The 27,271-nt window shown below is 39.4% G+C and overlaps 1 protein-coding gene across 1 annotated transcript in view; it reads right to left on the bottom strand.

Annotated features, from left to right (window-relative positions):
• The window catches only part of GPC3 (glypican 3), a 443,047-nt gene that overhangs the window by 148,318 nt on the left and 267,458 nt on the right, over nt 1-27,271 (bottom strand). Inside the window, exon 4 of the mRNA XM_077887586.1 lies at nt 7,000-7,133. Within this exon, the coding sequence (XP_077743712.1) occupies nt 7,000-7,133 (134 nt within the window). The remainder of the gene's footprint in view (nt 1-6,999; nt 7,134-27,271) is intronic.

Below are 27,271 nucleotides of genomic sequence, written 5' to 3'. Positions count from 1 at the left end.
AATAACTCTCTGGGCCTCTGGGGGTGAGGCAGTCCCCTCCTCCCGGGAGGACAGAGAGCAGGGGTCCAGCACATGCGGCAAACTGGCCAAGACCTATGAGTCCTCCAGTGTGGAGTGGTGCAGGGCTGCTGCTACAGGGTGGGCCATGCCTTCATGCCAAACCTTCTACCTCCCCCAGGAAAAGAGCCCTTGGGTTCCAAGAGAAACTTGGATTTTTGAAAATAAATCCAGACACACTATTTTGCAGGCTAGAAGAAAGCCTTTCGAAGCTGTTGGAGAGTTAATGAGCTTTTCAAAAGAGCAACAACAGGTGATAATGTCCTCTGACACTGCTTCCCTGAGGAGCAGCAGAGTGTGACAGGAGCAGTTTACCTCCTCCCGAGTTTACGGGGCCCCCTCTCAGTTCCCCTCTTCTTTGTCACTCACTCCTAAACCCCTTCTGACCCTGGAAGGAATGGTCTTTTGCTTTTATCTTGCTTTAAATAAAGCCTTCTATCCCTCTGCTTATATAATTTTAAAAGGAGGTGAGTGGAATATTTCCATTTCTCTCTTGAAAGAAGGGTACCTGAAACAAAATTAGGTGACATATTAATTACCCATGTATGACTCAGTCCAGATTTCTTTTCTTTGTACCAGTAGCCCATAACAGACAAGAAAAGAACCTCCACCCATGAACTAAGGCAGTCTGCTCAACTGAATGGTCGGGGGGGGGGGGGGGGGGCGGAGGGATAGAATGTTTGGACAATTAGTTGCCCGGGATGGGAAAAACAATTTGATTAAAGGAAAGGTTCTTTGATTCCAACTCCACTTTCTTCTACTACGTGCATGCCAAACATACCACTTGACATATAAATAGTAGAGCCTAGGGCTCTCACTTAGGTCAAACCCAACACTTGCTTACAGCGGTCTGCTGGAGGGGGGGAAGCCTCTGCATAGAGCATGCTATTCAATGTGTTAAGTGTGGAACTAAAGACAGGGCCCCTTTGCATGCACGAGCCATTTTGAAATATTGCAGCTGGGTGCACATGATCTCCCCTGGCGGGCTCCCAAGTCCGCAAGAGGAGCGCCCCCTTCTTGGGTCGTGGGGGAGGGGACTCCTTCAGTTTTCTTGCAGGGATTTGCTTGGGTAGGCATCAAAGCAGCACTAATTGGGAGCCACTACAAGTAAAAACAGCCTTTCATCCCCAACTGCAGATCCTGAACTTTTCTCCTTTATCATTAAGGTTCTTTTTTGTTCTTAATATAAAGTAATAGGAGCTCATTATTTTTAAAAAAATGAAAACCCAGAAAAGCAAATAAGCGAAAATAATTATCATTGGAATGACATAGGATCATGTTTCATTCTGCGGCAGAGAAACTTTCACAGTCTGACCCCAAATTGTAATTTTCTACCCGTTCTAAAGATGAGCCCATACTTTTTTCTCATGATGTTCCCTTTGCCTGGAACACCCTTCTTTCCCTCCTCCATCTTTTGAATTTCTAGTCTTCCACCAAGGCCTGGCTCAAGAGTTAACTTCTCCCAGAAGCCTTTTTTGACTTTTGCAGGAGAGCTGCTAACTTCCCCAGCTATGGTGCTGCCAACCTTTTGGATGCAGCTCTGCTATGACACTTTTGCACCTGGTGTATGAAAATTGTTTATTTGTGTGTGCCTCCCCCTAACTAGGCCAGCAGCTCCTCCTATTCATCAGAGTTTAATCCGTACACAATGCTCAGCATATAGATGGTGTTGACAAATGTTGAAAGAAGTAGAGTCCTATTTAGGGCAGAATGACTTGTACCAGACCCGAAACTCGTTGATTCACTCAGGGCATACTTTGTTGTTTTGTTCAGAGGGTGGAAGGCACCACTAAGCTTACAAAGCTGCTTGGCCAAACCAGAGCCACAGTCTGAGAGGGAGTGGGAGTAAGCATTGATTTTGGACCAAGTTGCTGAGATCAGCTTTTGTTCTTTTCTTTCTAGGTCATTTACTAGTGTCACCTAATCCATTGCCCCTTCAGACCAAGTCAGGGAGGAGGAGAGGAGGGGCAGTGCAGGAAGGGGAGGGTGGAATACACAGATGCAATTTCACAGGGGTGGAGGGACTATGTGACTTTCTCGCACAATAGCAGATGGGCCAGCAGCTCAGGACAGAGAAGAGAAGCAGAATAGATGATTCAACTGAGATTTGGGGCTTAGAAAAAGGACAACTATTGCTCAAGTGTTTCACCAAACTTTATGGGGGTGCGTGAATGACACAGTAAACAGCATCATATGGAAAGTGGTGAACGAGACATTGAAGAGGGCAAAGGAGGTAGAGGCTGACATTTGAGAAGTGTTGAAGATATTAGAGCTGGCAAGGACTATAGAAATCGCATGGCTTCTATTCTGATTGTTACTTATGCATCTTGCCCCACCCTGTTTCAAATCTGATGACAGATACGTTCAATATTTCTACCTTAACAGAACACCGAATCCCATACACAGGCCACCAGTTGAGTATTAAATTGCCTTTAAATTGAACTAAGCTATTTCTAAGATTAGTTGTGTGTTGCAAACTACCCAGTTGGGGGCAGACAAAACAAACAGATGACTTCTGAATGCTACCAAAGGAATCCTGCATTTCTCTATGTTGTTATTTTAATAAGGGAAAGGGCTTTTCAACTCATAATCAGATTCAGACAGCTTGCTCACAATCTCCACAGACTGAACACTACAATAGGGTTCCTTTCCAATTATCATATTTTTAACCGAAGAGCATGAAGCTTGGGCATGGGTGTGAGAGGTGCTGGAGGCACATATATTTTTCTGGACAGTGTGAAATGCTGTGCACAACATACCGAGAAATTTATAGAGGTACTAACTCTGTGCCAAAACAAGCCCTCCTGATAACATAAAATTGCAGGGGCCAGGGCATTGAGCAAGAGATCATCTTAATCCCCAAGTTTCCACTCTCCCTAAGAGGGTTTACAATGCCTATTGGAGGGAGTTAAATGAAATCAGATACTCTCCTGTTGTTTTGCTTTCTTATCCTGCAAGAGAATTCAGGAAGAATGGCTCCAACTCTGACTCTAATGCTTCAGTTTGCAAAAGAGATGAGAAGCATCACGGGGTGAGCTCGTGTTCCCAACACCCAAAGGAGCTGTGCCTCACCGCCACTTACTCGAGCCTACAGGCTATGTAGTTTTCTTACTATCTTTTATTTTAGGCTTAGCAACGAGTTCAAAAATTGATCTACACAAAGGGCCAAATCTGGGTGCCCAGCCATTCATCAATTTTTCCCCCACAGGAATCAACACCATAGAGTCCTCCCTGGTAAGGCGATAGGAAATGGGTCCCACAGAGCCCAAGACAGAGGCTGTGGCAGCAGGACCTTAATAAAGTAGGACCTCCTACTTACTTACTTACTACTTACTTACTCATAAATGTGTCTAGGTTGGCAGGGTAGCCTCAAATGGGACTGGGTTGGTGTGTTTAGTTTGAATGAACTCTGCATGTGATTCTGTTACAGATTCATATATTACTTCCTCCCTGAAGGCCTGCTCCCTGGGCAGAGGCTCTCTGTTCCTGTAGGCCTCCTCTAGGGACAGACTCTGGATACTCTTTTGCACTTATAAAACAGTTTTGGAATTATGTTGCATTTAAGACTATTTCCACATTAGACTGCTTTGGAGAGTTGAGACTGTGTCTTGATTTTTGATGCCCAGGACGCATTCTGGTACACAATAGGTATTTCCTAAATTTCTGCTGAGTTGAACAAAGCAATATATAAAAAATACATATTGTTGTATAATGTTATATAAATATATTACATTTATAATAGAGAAATGTAATTTATAATTTAAAAATTCCATTTATTAATTTTATTTTAAAGTTTTACTTAAGATTTTATTTATAAGTAATCTCTGCACCCAAGGTGGGGCTCGAACTCACAATTCCAAGATCAAGAGTTGCATGCTCCACTGACTGATCCAGCTGGGTACTCCTCTTATTAATTTAAGCTAATAATTATGTAGTATACTTATATTTTTAATGTTATTTATAAATAATATAATTATGAATTATATATAATTATAGGTACAATAATTACAAATGAATATTGATTTATTAGTAATTAATTGCATAATATATTCTTTATTATTAACATATACTAGGTTATATTATAATAATACAATATAAATATATATTGTTCACTGCAGTCCTATTTGCAAGGAGCTTCTCCTAGTTAAAGGTCAATGACTGAGGTTAATTTCTCAGGTGGTTTTGGGCAAAGCATAAAAGCAATGGAGAACAACAGACAAAAAAAAAGTCAGGGGTTAAAGAAAGTCTGAAGAAATAACCAAACTTTGTCTTCCCAGAATGACAAAAGGCAGGAAACCACAAATGTTGGAGAGGACGTGGAGAAAAGGGAACCCTCTTACACTGTTGGTGGGAATGTGAACTGGTGCAGCCACTCTGGAAAACTGTGTGGAGGTTCCTCAAGAGTTAAAAATAGACCTGCCCTACGACCCAGCAATTGCACTGCTGGGGATTTACCCCAAAGATACAGATGCAGTGAAATGCCAGGACACCTGCACCCCGATGTTTCTAGCAGCAATGTCCACAATAGCCAAACTGTGGAAGGAGCCTTGGTGTCCATCGAAAGATGAGTGGATAAAGAAGATGTGGTTTATGTATACAATGGAATATTACTCAGCCATTAGAAATGACAAATACCCACCATTTGCTTCGACGTGGATGGAACTGGAGGATATTATGCTGAGTGAAATGAGTCAATCGGAGAAGGACAAACATATGTTCTTATTCATTTGGGGAATATAAATAATAGTGAAAGGGAATAGAGGGGAAGGGAGAAGAAATGGGTAGCAAATATCAGAAAGGGAGACAGAACATAAAGACTCCTAACTCTAGGAAATGAACTAGGGGTGGTGGAAGGGGAGGGGGGGTGCGGGTGACTGGGTGGCGGGCACTAAAGGAGGCATTTGATAAGATGAGCACTGGGTGTTGTTCTGTATGTTGGCAAATTGAACACCAATAAAAAATAAATTTATTATTAAAAAAAAAAGAATGACAAAAACTTCCCAAAGATCCCTTATACTATAGAAAAATGGTTCTCAAATTCTTTGGTGCCAGGACCCCTGTGGCAGTTTGTAAATATGTCCACAAATTCTTTGATATTCCTTCCTTCAAGAGGTGGAATTTAATTTCCCTCCCCTTGAGTGTGGACTAGAATTGGTAACTCACTTCTAAAAAATTGATATCAGAATTGACAGTACATCACTTCCCAGACTAGGCCAGAATAGATATCACAGCTCTCACCTTCATGTATTCTAGGGAAGCCAGCAGCCATGTTGTGGGGACACTCATGAGGTCCATGTAGTGAGAAAATGAGGCCTCCTTTCCACAACTAGTGCGAACTTGCTAAGTGAACCACCTCAGAAGTAGATCCTCTAGCCCAGTCAACACTTCATATGGCTCCAGCCCCAGAAACTGACTGAAATTTCCTTAGAGACTGACAACCACCCAGCTAACCTGTTCCTAAATTCCTGACAGAAACTGTAAAATAATAAATGTTGGTTGTTCTAAATCACTGTGTTTTGAGGTAATTTGTCATGTAGCAGTGGATAACTAATACAACCCCTGTATTGAGGGCTCCAAAGAGCTTTTGTTTGTACAATATGTATCTTTTGATAATTATTGCCTTAGAAATTAAAAATCAGGGAAAATGTTTAATTTTAAATTAATAATAAGCGATTATATGATAACATAAATAATACTTTTATAAAAAAATAGTGAGAGAGTGATATTGTTTTTACATTTTTACAAAATATCTTTAGCCTGGCTTAATAGGAGATGGCTAAATTCTCCCATTGGCTTCTGCATTCAATCTATTGCAATGTGTGTTTTGGTTGAAGTATATGAATAAAACCCAGGTTCACGTGGATATGTAGTTAGCAAAAGGAGCATGTAACAGACTCCCTGAAAGGGTCTCTGGGACTTTCTGGGTCCTTGAATCACACTTTAAAACTGTTGTTACAGGGAAACTAGAAATTCATTTGGTTGGAAGTCAACAGAAGAGAAGAAAATGGGACTTTCTGAAATGGTTCTTTGGAGAACTCTCTCTCTCTCAAGCAGCCTTACTGCCTTCTCTTACTCCAAACTGGATCATATATGACTAAGAATTATCACTTCAAAACCTCCTGTAGTAAATAGTTATGAATGGAATAATTTTGCCTACATCTGAGATGTTGCTTATTTCATCTCTTAATTTTCCATCTGTAGGCCAATCTCTCCCAATTCCTTCAAAGTCATCAAGAAGCAGAACTCATGTCTAGCTATTCCTGAGCCAGTGGCAGGGCTGGTGACATATGCAGTCCTTTTGGGAAGGCAGTTCTCCTAGATTTGTATTGGGATTCCTATCCAATGTCTACCCCTTATTTGTAACCATGAAGTTAGGACAGAGAGGGAGGGCATCTGGGTGAGGAGAGAAAGAATGAAGAGAATTAGAAACAAACTTTAATTTAGTCCCTTGACTGCTGTCTTAAGAGACAGAAACTGAACCCTTCATTTTATATACTTACAAGAGTGTATAGAATGTGCAATATGTGCATGTGTGTGCGTGTGTGTGTCTTGCCAGTTTCTCTCTGGTGAACTTGACCTGGATTCACTGTTAATAATGGGAAAGTCACAAATGAAGCCATAATATTGTAAGACCAGATCATAAGCAGAAAGCTTTTTGTTTAATCAATAAATATCTTGAATAGAGAAGTTCATTCCACCCTGTGTTGCTGTGCTGGATATTTACACATGGTAACTTTACATTTAAATATAGCTTAGGTATAATACACTATCTTTTTTGTTAACATTGACAAATGGCAGAATTTAATTAATCAAACTCTACTCAGTAGAACGAAATAATATGTATTTAAGAAGCTTCATTCCAAAGGTTTTTGACCTTAAAATACAATTGCTAATTGTATGGTGAAATAGAGAAAAAAACAAAAACTAAAAAATCCTGCTTACCTTCTTCGGCTAGATAAGGTTTCTTCATGTTCTACATGAGCAACTTTTAATACCTTCTTGTCAATAAACAGATCTTCAGGATAATAAGCAGATCTATATTGGCGTTGTTGAGAATGGGCACATAACTTGCCAATCTGAAAAAGAAATGTAATATAATTATATGATACTTTCACAGATATGATAGTAGAAACAAATTCTGAAATGCACTTCAATTTCTTCCCCAATTTCTTTTTTAAAAGAGCAGAAAGAAGCTATTATTGGAGTCAAAAAGGGTGATAAGCTTTTAAGGCAAAGAGCCATCTGTGGAAGAGAAGGCTGAAGGTTGTGGCCGTGGGACTCCGAGCACAGCCTATTCAAAGGTTTCCTGAGATGAAAAATGCTTTTTTCTCTATAGTGAAGTGCCCATTTGCAAGGACCCTCTACACAGGACTTACGCTATTGATATCTTTCAATGGTACTTGGTGTTTATACCTATGAAGAAGTTCCCAAATGGGGATTACAAAGTTTAGGAAGGACCAGTGCAGGAAGTGAGGGGGTGTTAGAAATGTGGAGAGTAGCCTGTTAAGAGAAAGAGCAGCCTCCCACACAGAGAGTTTTGTTATAAGACCCAAAGTAGAGTATTCTGAAAAATGTCGGTGTAATTGCTCATCTGACTTTCCTAAAAATGCTCAAGGGGAAGAAAAAGGCAGGGTAACTAATTAATAGCCATTGTTGTCAGCTATGAATCACGTATCATGGAATAAGGCCAGGACTGAGAGTACTACGGAACACAGGTGCTCGAGAAAGTCTACCTTCTCCCCTCCCTTGCTCTTTCTCTCTCTCTCCATTCAAAAATATATCTTTTCTTTTTCCTTACTCCTTTTTTTTCCCCTTTCTTCCTTTTTCTATCCATTCAGAAGTACTGTTCGTTCACAAGCACTTATTGGATGCCTCCACTGAAAGCTTAGTTCTCATATACTCACAGAGCAATGATTAAAAGATGGCATCAGCTTTCTTTCTCAATTCTAAATGATCTGGTTCAATTATTTGTAGATTTCCTTTTTTTTTTTTTGCTTTCAGACAAAAGCCTAAAATGAACTTCTATATAAAGAACTATGTATTCAACTATGTATTCACATGTCTCCCTTATGCCAGACACTAAGCTAAATGTTATCATCTCCATTTTTTAGGTGAAGAAACTGAGGTTTGGGGAAATTAAGTTACTTGCCTAGGGCAAATAGGCAGTGGATTCATCATCTGACTTCAAAGCTTCTACAACATCACCTCCCTAGAAGATGATGCTTAATTCCCAGTTGTCTGTACTCTCTATTTTTATTTTTTAAAAGATTTTATTTATTCATTCACAAGAGACAGAGAGAGAGAGAGAGAGGCAGAGGCACAGGCAGAGGGAGAATCAGGTTCCCCATAAGGAGCCCAATGCAGGACTTGATCTCTGATCCCAGGATCATTCCCTGAGCCAAAGGCAGACGCTCAACCACTGAGCCACCCAGGCGTCCCCTCTCTCTTTTTTTAAAAAGAAATTCCCAGTCCTCGGGGGGCACCTGGATGGCTTAGTTGGTTGAGCGTCTGCCTTTGGCTCAGGTTGTGATCTCGGGGTCCTGGGATGGAGCCCTGCATCCAGCTCCCTGCTCAGTGGGGAGTCTGTTTCTCCCTATGCCCCTCCCTCTGCTTGTGCGTGCTCTCTCTCTGTCAAATAAATAAATGGAAACTTAAAAAAAAAAGAAAGAAATTCCCAGTCCTCAAAATAGCCAAGGTGAATATATAGATTGTACACATTAGGAAAAATATTAGAAATATCTAGTGAAAATGGAGGTTATATCTTTGTTACTTCTGTACCTCCATGGAATTCAGACTGAATGTTGCACACTATTAGGCACTCAGTAAAGGCAAATTAATTGAAATGAATTGAAAGAAACTCCTAGTATGAGGTCTGGCATGCCATTCTACTGACAGACCATGAGCTGTGTGCAGTGATCCGTTTCTGGATTTCTCAAGATGGCCCTGATAACATTTACAAAACTAAGCTATCTATGTCTTTATAAAAGCAAAAATGGCATTTGGTTTATAGAGCTTTGGAAAGTTTTCCATATATAGATAAATTCTTGAGTTAGAAAAAAAAAATCTGAAGTAAGTAGTAGCATTATCTCCACTGGTAAAAGACAGCACCTGTAGTCTGATATTCAGACCAGCTATTCTCAATAGTAATATCTTAATGGGAATGAAACAAAGGTTACAGACACCTTGAAATACTCTATTTGGCTATGGAATGAATGATATGGAATTTTGCAGATGTGTTTATGAAATGCTATTGATTTGGGCTGATATTAATTTGAAATGAAGAATCTGTATTCGAGGCACCTGGATATCTCAGTTGTTGAGCATCTGCCTTTGGCTCAGGGTGTGATCCCAGAGTTCTGGGATCGAGTCCTGCATCGGGGGGGACAAGTCCCCCATAGGGAACCTGCTTCTTCCTCTGCCTATGTCTCTGCCTCTCTCTCTGTGTCTCTCATGAATAAATAAATAAAATCTAGAGCAGCCTGGGTGGCTCAGTGGTTTAGTGCTGCCTTCAGCCCAGAGCATGATCCTGGAGACCCAGGATCGAGTCCCACGTCGGGTTCCCTGCGTGGAGCCTGCTTTTCCCTCTGCTTGTGTCTCTGCCTCTCTCTCTCCTCTCTGTATATTCTCACGAATGAATGAATGAATGAATGAATGAATGAATGAATAAATAAATAAATAAATAAATAAATCTAAAAAAAAAAAAGAATCTGTATTCTCTGAGTTCACTCCAATTGGTAGAAGTCTGGTTGGGTGCTTTAGTGAGGGGGCTGCCTGTCTGGACTGAGGAATTCAGTTACAATCCCTTAAAGTTTACAAGGCAGATAAGAATAATTAAGGACAGACCACACATCCTAAAATTATGTTCATAGACATATATATGTTTATTTGGTCACACAGCCGGTGAATGTTTGGGGAACAAAGCCATGATCCTCACTCCACAAATACCTATTACTTCCTGAACATACATCAGTGTGAGAATCTATTTCACCAGGATCAAAGAATTCTTTGCACATTCAGGAGCATGGAATACACTCTCTTGACTGGCACCTGTTCCAGGTCCAGCACCAGAATCAAAATCTTTTTAATTTTTTAATTTATTTATGATAGTCACAGAGAGAGAGAGAGAGAGGCAGAGACATAGGCAGAGGGAGAAGCAGGCTCCATGCACCGGGAGCCCAATGTGGGATTCGATCCCGGGTCTCCAGGATCGCGCCCTGGGCCAAAGGCAGGCGCCAAACCGCTGCGCCACCCAGGGATCCCATGCGCCACCCAGGGATCCCCAAAATCTTTCACACATCTTTCATAGTAGCGTGTCTACTCACAAGCCGCAGCTCTGAAAGCTGCCTCCCCATTGAAAGTCTGCCCTTTGTATCCGTGAATGCTAATTGGGCCACAGCAAGACTTGAAAGTTTCCAACCCCTTTCCCACCCTACTGGAAATGGGGTGCAGCCGAGGCAAAAGTAGGAAGGTTAAGAACAAATGAGAATGTAGCCAGTGTGACCTTTCTTCCCAAGCCACCCAATGTGGCATTATTGGGCAGACTTCCCAAGGCTCCATGTGGGGTAAAGGGCAAACAATGGTGTCCTGCCAACGCCCCAACCCCCTCCCCCATCTGAAATCTGCCACATCTTATCAGACAGGCTGTATTTTCTTCCACAAATCTACCATGAAGCAAATTCTTCTCATATACAAAGCATTTGTCAAATGTAGACCCCTCCCCCTTTGGGCTCTTCTCTCCACATCTTTCATCTCCACCCTGCGTGAGCTGTAGGTGAATATTATAAGCTCATTTTGAGAGGTGGCCACAAAAAGAAAATATAATTTACGAAATGCAGCATTCACATGAAAGAGGTCCTTTCAGTGTCACACTTGGGCAACATCAGGCGATGCCTTGGAAACCTGGGTCTCACTCTATGGCTGTATTTGTGTCAAGAGGCATTTTAGGACTCCATATCCTGCCCAGGAGTTTTAGGCTCTTAAATAAGAAGTGCAATCCAATTTCCTTTCACTGACTAATGTACCTGGTCAAGGATGCCGCTATCTTGAAATTTAGTTAGTGGAAGTGGATTTATTAGATAGGTGAGTGTCTCTATCAATAGACCTGGAATAGAAAACCCCTTCATTTTCCATGAACTGTGATTCCTAATGGTGCCTTTATTCATGTGCCAGAAGCTGTGGCAGGGAAAGCAATGGTGTTCTGAAGTGTTACAAAACTTGAAACATAAGAAGGCAGGGCCGTGGGCCGCCTGGGTGGCATATTCAGTTGGGTACCTGACTCTTGGTTTCAGTTCAGGTCACCATCTTGGGGTTGTGGGATCGAGCCCTACATTGCACTCAGCAGTGGAGTCTGTTTGGGATTCTCTCTCCCTCTCCCTCTGCCTCTCCCTACCACACTCACTCTCTCTCCGTCAAATAAATAAATAAATCTTTTTTTAAAAAAGAAAAAAAGAAGGGCTTCTGACCATATCTAGGTCATCTTAGTAACCTAAGACCATTCTTTCCTAAGCAGGGTCCAGAACACTGGCCTAGTACATGCATGAGGAGAATATACCACTAGGGCCCAGCAAGGTATGGTGAAGAGCTCAGCTGACTGGGTCTCAAGAGATCTGGTCAAGATACGATATGCAAAGTGTCATATTTGACTCTAACCTCCTCTGAAAAAAGTGAAAATGACTTTTCTTTTTTTAAAATATATTTTTTAAAGATTTTTTTATTTGAGACACAGAGAGAGAGAGAGAGAGAGAGAGAGAGAGAGAGGCAGGCAGAGGGAGAAGCAGACTCCATGCAGGGAGCCTCATGTGGGACTCGATCCTGGGTCTCTAGGATCATGCCCTGGGCTGAAGGCAGTGCTAAACCGCTAAGCCACTGGGGCTGCCCTAAAAAAATATTTATTTGAGAGAGAGAGAGAGAGTGAGAAAGAAGAAGCAGAGGCAGAGGGACAAGCAGATTCCCCCCCTGAGCACAGAGCCCAACATGGAGTTCTTTCCCATGAACCCCAGTATCATGACCTGAGATAAAATCAAGAGCTGGACTTTCACCCAACTGAGCCACTCAGGTGCCCCAGAAAATGACTTTTCAAGTAGAATATATTACCAAAGATTTTGAAACCATGAAAAGCTTTGGTTTGATGCAATTCACACAGGCATCCCATAACTGACATGTCAAGATATGCAGATACCCCATTGGTTAAAATATAACTACACTGATTCTCAGGCCCCATTTACTGTTGGTTCTGGAAAACCCCAGGTAACAAAAACCTCAGACTTGATCTCCCCCTCTGAGTGAGCAAAGTCTATATTGTAAGTTTCTCCATAATACCAATATTTCACATTTTTAACCTAATACCTCACTCCAGTCTCGTGTCTTAGCAATAATTCTACAACCATTCTCCGTTCTCGATAGTGAGTTCTACAACAACCCTCCGAGGCATACAGACCTGGTGCTGTTGACCTCATTTTAGAGATAAGGAAACTGAGGCTCACAATGGTTAAGGAACTGAAGCAAAGTCACAATGGTAGTAGATGGCAGAGTCAGGACTTGAACCCAGATCTGCCCAATTCCAAAACCTAAGTTGTATGGGTTTTTTTTTTTTTAAGATTTTATATATTTATTCAGGAGAGACACAGTGAGAGAGGCCGAGATGTAGGCAGAGGGAGAAGCAGGCTCCTTGCAGGAAGCCGGATGTGGGACTAGATCCTGGGACTCTGGGATCATGCCCTGAGCTGAAGGCAGACGCTCAACCACTGAGCCACCTAGGCATCCCCCTAAGTCTATTTTTTAGAGATTTTATTTTTAAGTAATCTCTATACACAACGTAGGGCTCTAACTTACAACTCTGAGATCAAGAGGATCATGCTCCACCAACTGAGCCAGCCATGTGCCCTGAGTTTTTAATTCTTTTTCCCCTATGCCATAGATTTCTGTCAAGATGATAGGCTCTGGGGCTTCCCAGTACTGAGTGTGACCCTGCTCTGTAGTCCTGTGGACATCCTATCCATAACTGGAGAAGATGAATGATTATGAGGAATTAAAAAACATACTTGAAAGATGGGCTAGTCATGAAAGATAACTTGAAAAACTGACGTCCAATTTTAACCTAAGTTTCAGGCAGCATTCCTAATGGAGTGACTTAAACTCTTTGGGCTGCCAGATAGGAGTCGATTAGTAATCACACTGGACGTCCAGTTCTGCGGGACAGGTGGTTCCCAAGTGTGTTCAGCCTGCAGCTTGCTGTCTGCAGGATATGCATGGACCCTGACTGACTGCTGAAGGAAGTCAGATTCTTGGGCTGGCTAAAGATCGGTAATTCCTACAATTTAACCCCAGTCTAGTCTGATGTCTGGCCCGAGTATGCTCTTTATAGCTTCCTCCAAATGGAGATTCCACGTTGATCCTATGTCTACAAAAATGCAACAGGTTTAAGCCTTTAGCTCTAATAGCCTAAGAGATGAGAAACTGGGGACAGAGGCCAATCAGTACATCTCCTTTTCTCTCAAGAGCTCCAAGACTTGAAGTCTCTCTAGGGATCTCTGCAGTTTTGTTTAATTATGGAATAACTTTTCTGCTGAAATCCAGCTGATCATTGTGGTCCCAAAGAGTGTTTTTCAGAGAACCGTTGATAAATAATTGCTGTAAATTTTGTTTTTTGTCATCAATGGATTCATCAGAACTCCAAGGAAAGAAAAAGAAATACTTCCTCTATGGTTATGCAATTTAAATACCAACTCTGATCCCATGGTCCACTCTGGAGGAGTATTTTTTTTATTTTTTATTTATTTACTTATGATAGGCACACAGTGAGAGAGAGGCAGAGATACAGGCAGAGGGAGAAGCAGGCTCCATGCACCGGGAGCCCGACGTGGGATTCAATCCCGGATCTCCAGGATTGCACCCTGGGCCAAAGGCAGGCGCTAAGCCGCTGCGCCACCCAGGGATCCCCACTCTGGAGGAGTATTACCTGTGGCATTTGTTTTAGGATACCCTGGGGCTTGGGGATGGGGTGGGATGGGAATTCCGTAGGTTTCCAGCTGAAATAAAATAATGAACTTCAGTTCATTCTGTTGAATTGTCTATTATGCTGTTGTTCAATTTCATTTAATTAAATCTTAAAGTTTTAAAACAAAACATACATTGAAATTATGTGATATACAACATAAACTTTTTAATAGTAGTAACCATGCCCATTTAACAATTCTACAGGTATAATAAAAATGCTAATATATGTTAATGTTTAGTCTGTGGTTAATGTTTTGTCTTGTTAATTTCCCCAGGGCTTTTATTACTGATTTAAATCTGCCACACTACTCAACTGATTGCACTGCTTCCACAAACTGCATGAAAGTAGCTCAAATGAATACTGATTAACAGAAATGAACAAACATTTGGCTGGGCAAACCATTCTTATTATATGCTTGTAATCATTACATACATTTTCTTACAATGAGATGGGCATGGCAGGCATTTTCCACTCATTTTTCCTACAAAAATATGCATATGAGCATTAAATTAATTTATAACCTTGTACTTCAGGAAGCACATCACTATTAATTAACTATTGATTGATCTGGATATAGAGCACAGAGGATAACGAACAGACCTGGTGACAATGTAAGTGTTTTTTTTTTTTTTTTTTCTGCCACAGACGTTTTGCTGTGACTCATCATTAATTGCTTGACTGTTAAAATAAAAGCCGCTAATAAATCGTAACGCATTATGAATCGTGCAATTTTAGGAAATCAGGTGTCACTATGTGAATCTTCCATTCAAGTCCTCTCTTTAAATAAATTGAGATCCAAAAAAGGGGGAACTTATCCTGCAGATCAGTCTGCTGCTCAGTGGAACTATAGCATTATACTATAGTGAAAAGAACACAATTTGGAGACCTGGGTTCTAGTCCCATTCTCTTCTTGTTTCGTGACCCCACACAAGTCCTTTAATTTCCTTCAAATTCAGCTTTCTCGTCTGCAAAATGGAAACAACCACACTGCCTGTTACACCTAGCAGCTATATGAGGATCAAATAAACTGGTGGATGGAAGTGCAAAGCCTCCCACATCCCAACAGAAATCTAACTCATGCATTCTGTAAGTGGGGACTGCTTACCTTCTGCAGCCCGCCTTGCATGTTAGAATCTTGGCTCCACTGGTCAAGTACATTGCTAGCTCTGTCATACTTGGAGAGTTCTTTAACTGGGGTTTTTTGGAAGGCAGCAAAAGGGTTTGATGAGATTGGGTCCCCACTCTGAACAGGAACCACACTGAGTTTGCACATAACACAGTCTCTCGTCTCTGCTTTGGGATACCTGGAATATCTCCTTCGGTTCTTCAGGGCTCCAATTACTGATACATGCAAAGAATCTTTGCTGGCTACCCAGTGTTTCTAACCTCAATGGCGATGAATGCTTGGGGGATGGGAGACAGGTTTTCAATACCCTTTTGTGGAAGAGACTTGCATTTTACTAACTTATATTAGCCACAAGTGGATTCTAAGCTGAAAATAGAATCCTTTGTGTGTGTGACTAACACCTCTTATGATATACTAACCCCTTCCCAGGACCAGAAGCCCAGGGCAGTGTTGCTTAATCATGTATGGCCAATATGGCCAATATGACCAATATGGCGGGGGTTAAAAGAGACCTTCATGTAGCCAAAACATTCAATACTGAATTCAGATACCACTCCTCCAAATGTGCTCCTCTGCTTGAGTCCCCCGTCCCAGTGGAAAGGAATAATAGGATCACCTATCTGCTCAGTTTATTAGCAGGAAAATAGATGAATAAAATCTCCATGTGCATTTGACTTGCTTTTCCAGTACCTGAAGGCCAAGATTGAATTCCCTCAGTGTCTGGTGTGGTTACTAGCCAACATGGCTATTGACTACTTGAAATATGGCTAGCCTGAGTTGTGATATGCTGGGTCTTGAAGATTTAGTATGAAAAAAAGAATGTGAAATATCTTATTAGTAACTTTTATATTAATTATATGATGAAATGATAATCTGAATAAAGTCAGTTAAACATATTAAAATTTCATCCATTTTTTTCCCTCTCTCTCACAGCCATTTAAGCCTTGGTTTTTTTCTGTCTTATAAATAACTTTCAACCCTGTGAGCTTTTCTTCATCCTGAGGTCTAGGATACCGTTAACTGTCTCTTAGAACAGTGCTTCTCATGCTTTTATATGTATACAAATCCTCTGGGAGTCTTATTCATGTAGATTCATATACATCTAGGGTGAGTTCTGAGATGAGCAGCAAGGCCCCAGTGCAGTGGTTCTCAAAGTGTGGCCCCAAAATGAGTAGTATCAGTATCACCTAGGAACTTACAAATGCAAATTTTAAGGCCCAGTCATAGACCTACTGAACCAGAAAGGTGGGGAGTGGGGTCCAGCCATCTGTTTTAACAAGCCCTTCAGGGTATTCTGATATACACACAGATTGGAAGCCACTGCCACACAGATCATCCCAACATCCTCTTAATTAGTCTCCCAAGCTCCAGTTTTGACCCTCCCACCCAATTTATCCCCTCTAACTGTAGTTCTCTGAGACCCTTTCAGGAAGTTCTAGAGGTCAAACCTATTTCCATAATAATACTAAGACTTTATTTGCCCTTTCCACTCTTATTCCCTCAGAAATACATAAAGGCATTTTCCAGAGGTTACATAATGTATAATGAAATAATTGCTCTGGAATATGTGTTTGTATATTCTAAAAGTTTCTAAGATCGCTGGTTTAGGTATAAATATATGCACTTGTCAGAGGTTAATTCATTCTGAGTACTTAGTGCTCTTACTGGCTACTTAGGTGACGCTTACTATAATCTTTGTAATCTCTTTCTCATTTAATAAATTGTTATTTTGAATGCTAGAAGTTTTGTGTCTACATGAAAACATAAGAAGTAAATGCCCTTTGGAGTGGATGGGTGGCTCACGTGGTTAAGTGTCAGACTTTTGGTTTCCACTCAGGTCGTGATCTCAGGGTCATGAGATTGGGCCCCACCTCGAGGTCCACTCTCAGCGCAGAGTCTGCTTGAGATTCTTTCTCCCTCCCTCTCCCTGAAGGTCCTGCTTGTGCATGCTCTCTCTCAAAATAAATACATAAATCTTTTTTTAAAAAAGAAGTAATGCACTTTGTAGTCTCATTTGTAATATTTAGAAATATTTTTTGAAAAATCATCAAATTTTTAAGGTTAACTATAACTGTATTATTGAAGATTTTATATGTCATTATATAATAATATTTATTTAAGCATATTTACAGCATATTTTTCTGATATTTAAAGATGGATGCTTGGCTTCAAAAAGCAAGACTTGCTCAATCCCTGAATGTCTAGGTCTAAAGATGCTAAAAGGTGGTCACAGAGTTCTCTGAATCACAGAAAGGTGGAACCTACACAGTAGATTGCAACCATAATTAAGAAACAAGAATATGACAAAAAGCTATCATTCCTTGGCCTAATAGACACTAATAAATTTATCTTACTATGTCTGATGCCCAGAACATTTCAGAATAGTATTATACTGTGACCTAAGTATAGAGTCATCTTGAAATTAATCATTCAGAGATTAAAGAAAAAGGAATTAAATATTTAAAAGTAGATGTCGTGAGCTGCGTAAAAGTCAAAATTGTTTGTTACAGTTTTTCCAGAATAGAAATGGAAAAGCCATGAAAGCATTGTGTGGTATACTGTATTATAGTAGATGAGGAAACACACACAACAGTGGAGAAATCAACAAACATTTCAGAGTTGGAAAGACTATCCAATGGGGATATTATTGAAAACAATCTCTTCAAAAAATGGTGTTGGGAAAACTGGACAGCTTACATGCAAAAGAATGAAACCGGACCACTTTCTTATACCATACACAAAAATAAACTCAAAATGGGTTAAAGACCTAAATGTGAGACCTGAAACCATAAAAATCCTAGAGGAGACCACAGGCAGTAACCTTTTTGACATTGGTGGTAGCAACTTCTTTCTAGATATGTCTCCTGAGACAAGAGAAACAAAAATCAGAAATGAACTTTGGGACTACATCAAAATAAAAAGCTTCTGCATAGCCAAGGAAACAATCAACAAAACTTATGGAATGGGAGAAGTTAACTGCAAACGACATGTCTGATAAAGGGTTAGTATTCAAAATATATAAGGAATTTATTAAACTCAACACCCAAGAAACAAATAATCAAATTAAAAAATGGACAGAAGACACAAATAGACATTTTTCCAAAAAAAGACATATAGATGGCTAACAGACACATGAAAAGATGCTCAGCATTGCTGATCATCAGAGAAATGCAAATTAAAATTACAATGAGATATCACCTCACACCTGTCAGAATGTCTAAAATCAACAACACAAAAAATGACAGGTGTTGGTGAGGATGTGGAGAAAGGAGAATCCTCTTGCACTGTTGGTAGGAACGCAAGCTGGTGCAGACACTCTGAAAAACGGTATGGAGGCTCATCAAAAAGTTAAAAATACAACTACCCTATGACCCAGCAATTGCTCTTTTAGGTATTTACCCAAAGAATACAGAAATATAAATTCAAAGGGATACATGAACTCCGATGTTTTTAGCAGCATAATCTTCAGTAGCCAAATTATGGAAACGGCCCAAATGTCCATCAACTGATGAGTGGGTAAAGAAGATGTGGTATATAGATACAATGGAATATTAGTCATCAAAAAGAACAAAATCTTGTTATTTGCAATGATGTACATGGAGCTAGAGAGCAATATGCTAAGTGACATAAGTCAGAGAAAGGCAAATACCGTATGATCTCACTCATACGTGGAATTTAAGAAACAAAATAAATGAACAAAGGAACAAAATGAGAGAGAGACAAACCAAGGAATAGACTCTTAACTATAGAGAACAAACTGCTGGTTATCAGAGGGGAGGTGGGGGATGGGTGAAATGGGTGATGGGGATTAAAAAGGATACTTGTGGTGATGAGCACCAGGTGGTGTATGGAAGTGTTGAATCAGTATACTGTACACCTGAAACTAATATTACACTGCATGTTAACTAACTGGAATTTAAATAAAAACTTAAAAAAAGAATTGGTGATGTTTCTGAAAAAACAACATTATAAAGATGTCATTGCCAAATGTCTACTGGATAAAGAGTCAGTAGGGGAAATCATGCCACCTTCCAATGAAAGAAATTAACTCATCAAATTAAATATTTAGCTGCAAACATAAAGATGGGGGGTTAATATCGCCTCAGTGGAACTGTTTTTGCCTTTCAAATAGACAAATCTACAGACATGAGCCGGAGTTGCTGTTTTGCTTATGTTTATCCAGTATTAGCACCAACTAATCATTGAAAAAGATCTATAAGTGAGAGCTTTGGGAGAGAAACATGAGTAGTGCTGGAATATTCCCAGTGTTGAATGACATTGTTGAAATCCATGGTTTATCCTCAAGTAAATGTGAGGACATTTACACTGACGGTACAAAAGCAATGGCATCTGAGTCAGGGGAGTGGCACTAAACTCTGATGGTAATCATTTTATTTTTCGCTGCTAAGCACTCTCAATTTTTAAAAAATCTTGTTTCAGGGGGGCCTGGGTGGCTCAGTCATTTGGGAATCCAACTCTTGGGTTTGGCCCAGGTTATGATCTCAGAGTTATGGGATCAAGCCCCACATCAGGGTCTGACACATTCATCACAGAGTCTGCTTGTCCCTCTCCCTCTGTTCCCCCGCCTCTTTCTCTGTCTCTCTAAAATAAATAAATAAAATCTTTTAAAAAATAAAGTTAAAAAATGCAGTTTCATTTAAGAAAGAACTTGAAGAAGCAGTACAAAATAATTTTAGTAAATCTTGACCCTTGATAACATCTTTTTTTTTGATGACATCTTTTTTAACATTATGTGTGATGAAATGGAAAGTCTACATAAAGTATTTCTGTTACATAATAAAGTATGATGATCATCTAGAGGAAAAGCCCATGCAGGACTGAGTTGAGATAACTAGGCATTTTTTTCATGAAACATTATTTTTATATAAAAGACTGACAAACTAATGTTATTCACACATGAGTATTTGGCAGACATTTTCTTTAAAGGGAACAAAGTGAGTCTATTACTTCAAGAAAAATAACTGACACTGTTTGTATCCAATGATAAAATTTGTACTATCAGCCTTTCCAGTTCCACATATAAGAAGCTTGGAAGTTGCCACTACGTCCTCATAACAAGAAGTTAAACAGACTGAAAAATCCATTCTTCTTGGATCCATAAGAGAAGGGCAGACAGAGGGACAGACGATAAATCCCCATCACCAAGACTAGATAGATAGGCAAATACAGGGAGTCGGAGCTCACCAGAGCATAGAGTCAGAAGCAGAAGTCACCCTGAGACCCAGTGCTGGGGTAGGAAAACTGGAACTGTAATTGACAAACTGCTGGAAGCTGAGTGCAGAAAACCCTGAGAAAAATCTCCAGGGAGACCCTGTCATAAGTGGACCTCCACAATATTATGAAATTTACCTTCAGTTTTATAAAAGAAAGAAGAAAGAAAAAGGAAAGAAAGGAAGGAAGGAAGGAAGGAAGGAAGGAAGGAAGGAAGGAAGAAAAGAAAAAAAAGAAAGAAATTTACCTTCAGGAGCCTGACTAGATTCCCACAGTAAATACCAGAGGAAAAAAAAATCCCTCAGGCTTCCAGCAAGCGGAGGTGAAAAGGAACCATTTTGAAAGACACCAGGGCACTCTGTTCTCAACAAGTCCTTCTCTAAGAAGAAACTAGTTAGTCAAAGCCCAATCTGTTGGAGTATTATCAGAGCCTAACTTACTTGGGGAAGGAACATACCCAAATCTAGCCCACTCTAGCCATCCTGCACCACCTAATGGGGGATTAAAAAAACCTGAGAAACACCTGTGAAGTTCATGGTCCAGAGGCATAGGCTCACTAAAACACCAAGACTTAATCACAGAATTATAGAATGCCTCTCCTCACCCTATGCCTTACCACATTACTAAAAGCCTATTTACAGCAATTCCTTTTAACAAGTACATCATGTCCAGCTATCAAGAAAATAATTACAAAGCATACCAAAAGGCAAGAAGCACAATTTGAAGAGATAGAGCAAACATCAAAACTAGAATGTCAAAGATGTTGGAATTACCAGACTGGGAATTTAAAACAACTATGATTTATTAATAATTGGTAAAGTAAATAGCATGCAAGAAAAGACTGGCAATATAAGCAGAGAGATGAAAATCCTGAGAAGGAACCAAAAGGAATGCTAATGAGAAAAAAACAATAACAGAAATGAAGAATGGTTTTGACAGGATAATTAGTAGACTGGACACAACTGATGAAAGAATCTCTAAGCTAGAGGATGTAGCAATAGAATCCTCAAAGATCAAAAGGCAGGGGCACCTGGGTGGCTCAGTCAGTTAAGCCTCAGACTCTTAGTTTTGGCTCAGGTCATGATCTCAGGGTAGTAAGTATGGAGTCTGCTTAAGATTCTTTCTCCTCACTCTCTCTCCCTCCCCCTCTGCTCCTCTTCCTTCCCATGCATGTACACATACTCTCTAAAATAAATAAATAAAATCTTTAAAACAGAAAGCAAAGAGAACAAAGACATAACAGCACACAATAGAATATCCAAGGACTGTGGGACAACCACAAAACATGTAACATGCATAATGGGAATACCAGAAGGAGAAGAAAGAAAGGAATAGAGAATATTTGAAAATATAATGACTGAGAATTTCCCCAAATTAATGTCAGGCACCAAACCACAGATCCAAGAAGCCTAGAGACCATCAAGCAGGATAAATGTAAAACAAAGGAAAGCAAACAAACAAAAAACCAAACTACACCTAGGCATACCACCTTCAAATTACAGGAAATCAAAGATAAAAAGTACTGAAAGAAGTCAGAGGAGAACAAAAACACCTTACCTATACAGGAACAAAGATAAGAATTACATCTAGCTTTTCTTCAGAAACCATGCCAGCAAGACCTGAGTGGAGTAAAATATTTAAAGTATTGAGAGAAAAATGTCACCAACCTAGAATTCTGTGCCCTGAAAAATTAACCTTTAAAGGTGTAGAGGAATGCAAATCAAAATCACAATTAGATATCACCTCACACCTATTAGAATGGCAAGTATCAAAAGACAAAGATAACAAGTGTTGGCAAGGATGTGGAATATAGGGAACCCTCGTACACTGTTGGTGGGAATGTGAACTGGTACAGCTACTGTGGAAAACAGTATGGAGGCTCCTCAAAAGGCAAAATAGAGAACTACCATATGATCTAGCAGTTCCACTTCTGAGTATTTGTCTGAAGAAAATGAAAAACGAATTCAAAAAAATATATACATCTCTGTGTTCACCGCAGCATTATTTATAATAGCCAAGATATGGAAGAAACCTAAGTGTAACTTTGTAGTGTATATAAATGAATCACTATGTTGTACACCTGAAACTATTATAATATTGTATGTCAACTACACTTCAATTAAAAAATACAGTGGAGAAATATTTTCTCAAACAAAAATTAAGGGAATTTGTGTCTAATAAACCTGCCTTGTATGAAATGTGAAAGGAAGTTCTATAGCAAGATGGAAAATAATATACATCAGAAACCCAGATCTCCATAAAGAAAAAGAAGAGCATTGAAGAGCGAATAAGTTAAGGTAAAACAAAAATAAAGACTTTTTCTTAACTGACCTAACAGATAAAAGTTTGTTCAATATGCTAATAGCAACAATGTGCTTGATTATCTATGCTAATGTATATATCTTATGCATATACCATTATATATGCTGATATATAAATGAAATGAATGTGAATAATACAAGAGATAGGAGAAAGGAATTGGGATTACTTTGGTATTATAAGGAATTTACACTCTTCATTAAGTGTATAGTGTTATTTGAAAGTGGACCTGGATTATTTGTAGATGTATACTATAAACTCCAGGGCAACCACTAAAAAATTTTTAAAAAGAACTAAAACTGATATACTAAGAAAGGAAAAAAATGGAATCACATACAAAGCTAAATTAAAACCACGAAAGGCAGAAAAATAGTGAAAGACAAAAATGGGAACAAAGAGCAAGGGCAACAAATTGAAAACACAGTAAAACATATGGTAGATATTAATCCAAGTATATAAATAATCACTTTGAATATCAATAGTCTAAATGTTTCAATTAAAAGACAAAGATTGTCAAAGTGGATCAAAGAACATAATTTAACAGTATATGTTTTCTACAAGAAATCCAGTTTATGTTTTTTAAAGATTTTATTTATTTACTAGAGACAGAGAGAGAGAAAGGCAGAGACACAGGCAGAGGGAGAAGCAGGCTCCATGCAGGGAGCCTGAGGTGGGACTTGATCCTGGGTCTCCAGGATTACGCCCTGGGCTGAAGGCGGCGCGAAACCGCTAAGCTACCGGGGCTGCCCAAGAACCCCAGTTTAAACATAAAGATGCATAAAGATTAAAAGTAAATGGACAGGAAAAATATATCATGCTAACACTAATCAAAAGATAACAGGAGTTGACTATATTAATTGCAGACAGAGCCGACTTCAAAGTAAGAAAAGCTATCAGGGATAAAGAGAGGCATTACATAATGATACAGAAGATATAATAGTTCTCAACATGTGCCTAACAATAGGGCATCAAATTGTATGAGGCAAAACCTGATAAAGTCTTCCAGGAGAAATGGATAAATCCATCATTACACTTGAAGACTTCAACACCCCTCTTTCAGAAATTAACAAATCCAGTAGGCAGAAAAATCAGTAAGGACATATTAGAACTTTACAACACCATCAATCAGCTGGATATAATTGATATCTGCAGACTCTTTCATACAACAACAGCAGACAACACATTCTTCTCAAGCTTACATTCACCAAAATGGACCATAATCTAGGCCATAAACACAACAAATTTGAAAGAAATCACACAATGTTTGTTCCCATGCCACAGTGAAATGAAACTAGAAATCAGCAATAGAAAGATAAATAGAAGTTACTGTGGCCAAGTTCAAAAAGGGCGTTGCCTGTGTAACTTCTTGCAAGATTCATCCATGAAGGCAAGAGAAACAAAAGCAAAAATGAACTATTGGGACTTCATCAAGATAAGAAGCTTTTGCGCAGCAAAAGATAATGTCAACAAAACTCAAAGACAACCTACAGAATGGGAGAAGATATTTGCAAATGACCTATCAGATAAAGGGCTAGTTTCCAAGATCTATAAAGAACTTATTAAACTCAACAGCAAAGAAACAATCCAATTATGAAACGGGCAAAAGACATGAACAGAAATTTCACAGAGGAAGACATAGACATGGCCAACACACACATGAGAAAATGCTCTGCATCACTTGCCATCAGGGAAATACAAATCAAAACCACAATGAGATACCACCTCACACCAGTGAGAATGGGGCAAATTAACAAGGCAGGAAACCACAAATGTTGGAGAGGATGTGGATAAAGGGGAACCCTCCTGCACTGTTGGTGGGAATGTGAACTGGTGCAGCCACTCTGGAAAACTGTGTGGAGGTTCCTCAAAGAGTTAAAAATAGATCTGCCCTACGACCCAGAAATTGCACTGCTGGGGATTTATCCCAAAGATATAGATGCAATGAAACGCCGGGACAACTGCTCCCCGATGTTTATAGCAGCAATGTCCACAATAGCCAAACTATGGAAGGAGCCTCTGTGTCCATCGAAAGATGAATGGATAAAGAAGATGTGGTTTATGTATACAATGGAATATTACTCAGCCGTTAGAAACGACAAATACCCCTTATTTGCTTCGATGTGGAGGGAACTTGAGGGTATTATGCTGAGTGAAGTAAGTCAATCGGAGAAGAACAAACATTATATGGTCTCATTCATTGGGGGGAAATAAAAAATAGTGAAAGGGGATAAAGGGGAAAGGAGAAAAAATGAGTGGGAAATATCAGAAAGGGAGACGGAACATGAAAGACTCCTAACTCTGGGAAGCGAACTGGGGGTGGTGGAAGGGGAGGTGGGGGGGTGGGGGTGACTGGGTGACAGGCACTGAGGTGGTCACTTGACGAGATGAGCACTGGGTGTTATTCTATATGTTGGCAAATTGAACACCAATAAAAAATAAATTTATATAAAAAAGATAACTAGAAAATCCCATAATACTTGGAGATTAGACCAGATGCTCTAACTCATATGGGTTAAAGAAAATTAAATGAAAATAAAAATACAAGTATTAAAATCTGTAGGATGCAGTGAAGGTAGTGCTTAGAGGGGAAATTATAGTATTGAATGCATATATTAAAAAAGAAGAGGGGCACCTGGGTGGCTCAGTGATTGAGTATCTGCCTTTGCCTCAGGTTGTGATCCCAGAGTCTGGTGATTGAGTCCCACATCAGTCCCCCAGGTTCTCCCTCTGCCTATGTCTCTGCCTCTCTGTCTCTCATGAATAAATAAATAAAATCTTTAAAAAACAAAAATAAAAAGAAGAAAGTTCTAAAATTAAAAATCTAAGTTTTCACCTTAGGGAACTAGAAAAAGAAGAGCAAATTAAATCCCAAGTAAGCAGAAGAAAATAAATAAATACAAATTAGAGCAGAAATCAGTGAAATTGAAAACAGGAAATCAATAAAGAAAATCAACAAAACCAGAAGCTAGTTCTTTGGAAGGATCAATAACATCCATAAGCCTTTAGCCAGGCTAAGAAAAAAAGAGAAAGGACACAAATTATTAACATCAGAAGTGAAAGGGGACATCACTACAGATCCCATGGAAATTGAAATGAAACCCACTTAGGAATTCCCATAGGAATATTATGGACAACCCCATGTCCAGAGATTTGATAACCTAGGTAAATGGATGAATTTCTTAGGAGAAATAATCCGGGGGATCCCTGGGTGGCTCAGCAGTTTAGCGCCTGCCTTTGGCCCAGAGTGTGATCCTGGAGTCCTGGGATTGAGTCCCACATTGGGCTCCCAGCATGAAGCCTGCTTCTCCCTCCTCCAGTGTCTCTGCCTCTCTCTCTCTCTCTCTCTCTCTCTCTCTCTATCATAAATAAATAAATAAATAAACAAACAAACAAATAAATAAATAAATCTTTAAAAAAAAAGGTAAAGGATCTATACCCTCAAAACTATAGAACACTTCTCAAAGAGAAAAAAAAGGAGAAATAATCTGCCATAACTCATACAAGAAAAAAATAGATGATTAGAATAGGCCTGTATCTATTAAAGAAACTGAATCAATAATTAACATCCTTCTAAAACAGAATCAGGCCCAGATGGGTTAACTGGTGAATTCTGTTAAATATTTAAGGAAGAAATTATGCCAATTCTCTACAATCTCTTTCAACAAATTTGGGGCACCTAGGTGGCTCAGTTGATTGAGCTTTCAACTCTTGATTTAGGCTCAGGTCATGACCTTAGGGTTGTGAGATCAAGCCCCATGTCAAGTTCTGTGCTCAGTAGGCAGTCTGCTAAGATTCTCTCCCTCTTACTCTCCCCCCTTGTTTTTCCCCCCACTCAAAGAAATCACACAATATTTGTTTCCCATGCAACAGATAAATAAATCTTCTTTAAAATGTATGTATGTATTTATTTATTTATTTATTTAAGATTTTATTTATTCATTAGAGACACAGAGAGAGAAGCAGAGATATAGGCAGAGGGAGAAGCAGGTTCCCAGCAAGGAGCCTGATGTAGGACTTGATCCTAGACCCTCGGGATCACATCCTGAGCCAAAGCCAGATGCTCAACTGCTGAACCACCCAGGCATCCCAATAAATAAATATTTTAAATATTTATTTATTTAGTATTAATAAATATTAAAGTAAAGAAGTATTAATCTTTGGCAGATCTGCCTTACTCAGTGAACCAATTTTTTTAAATGACTAATGCAGTATGATACAAAAATCACACAATAGCTAAAGATCCACTCAAAGTGCAAGAAAGACTTTATTGTAACAGAAAATAAAAAGTTAAGTGATATGGTTTCAGATTCCATATTGCAGCTAATCTTTAAGAAACTATCACTTGTCAAATTTTTTGTAGTATCAAAGAAAAATAGCCTTAATTATGTGGAAAGTGTATTAAGACACTTTTTTTCCAATTGTATATCTGTGTGAGGCCAAATTTTCATCAATCTAACCAGACTGAGTGCAGAAGCCTATATGAGAATCCAGCTGTCTGCTATTAAGTCAGAAATTAAAGAGATTTGCAAAATGTAAAACAA

The sequence above is a fragment of the Canis aureus genome, chromosome X (genome assembly GCF_053574225.1).
Source record: "Canis aureus isolate CA01 chromosome X, VMU_Caureus_v.1.0, whole genome shotgun sequence".
NCBI lineage: Eukaryota > Metazoa > Chordata > Mammalia > Carnivora > Canidae > Canis > Canis aureus.
This window is presented reverse-complemented; position numbering and strand designations above follow the sequence as displayed.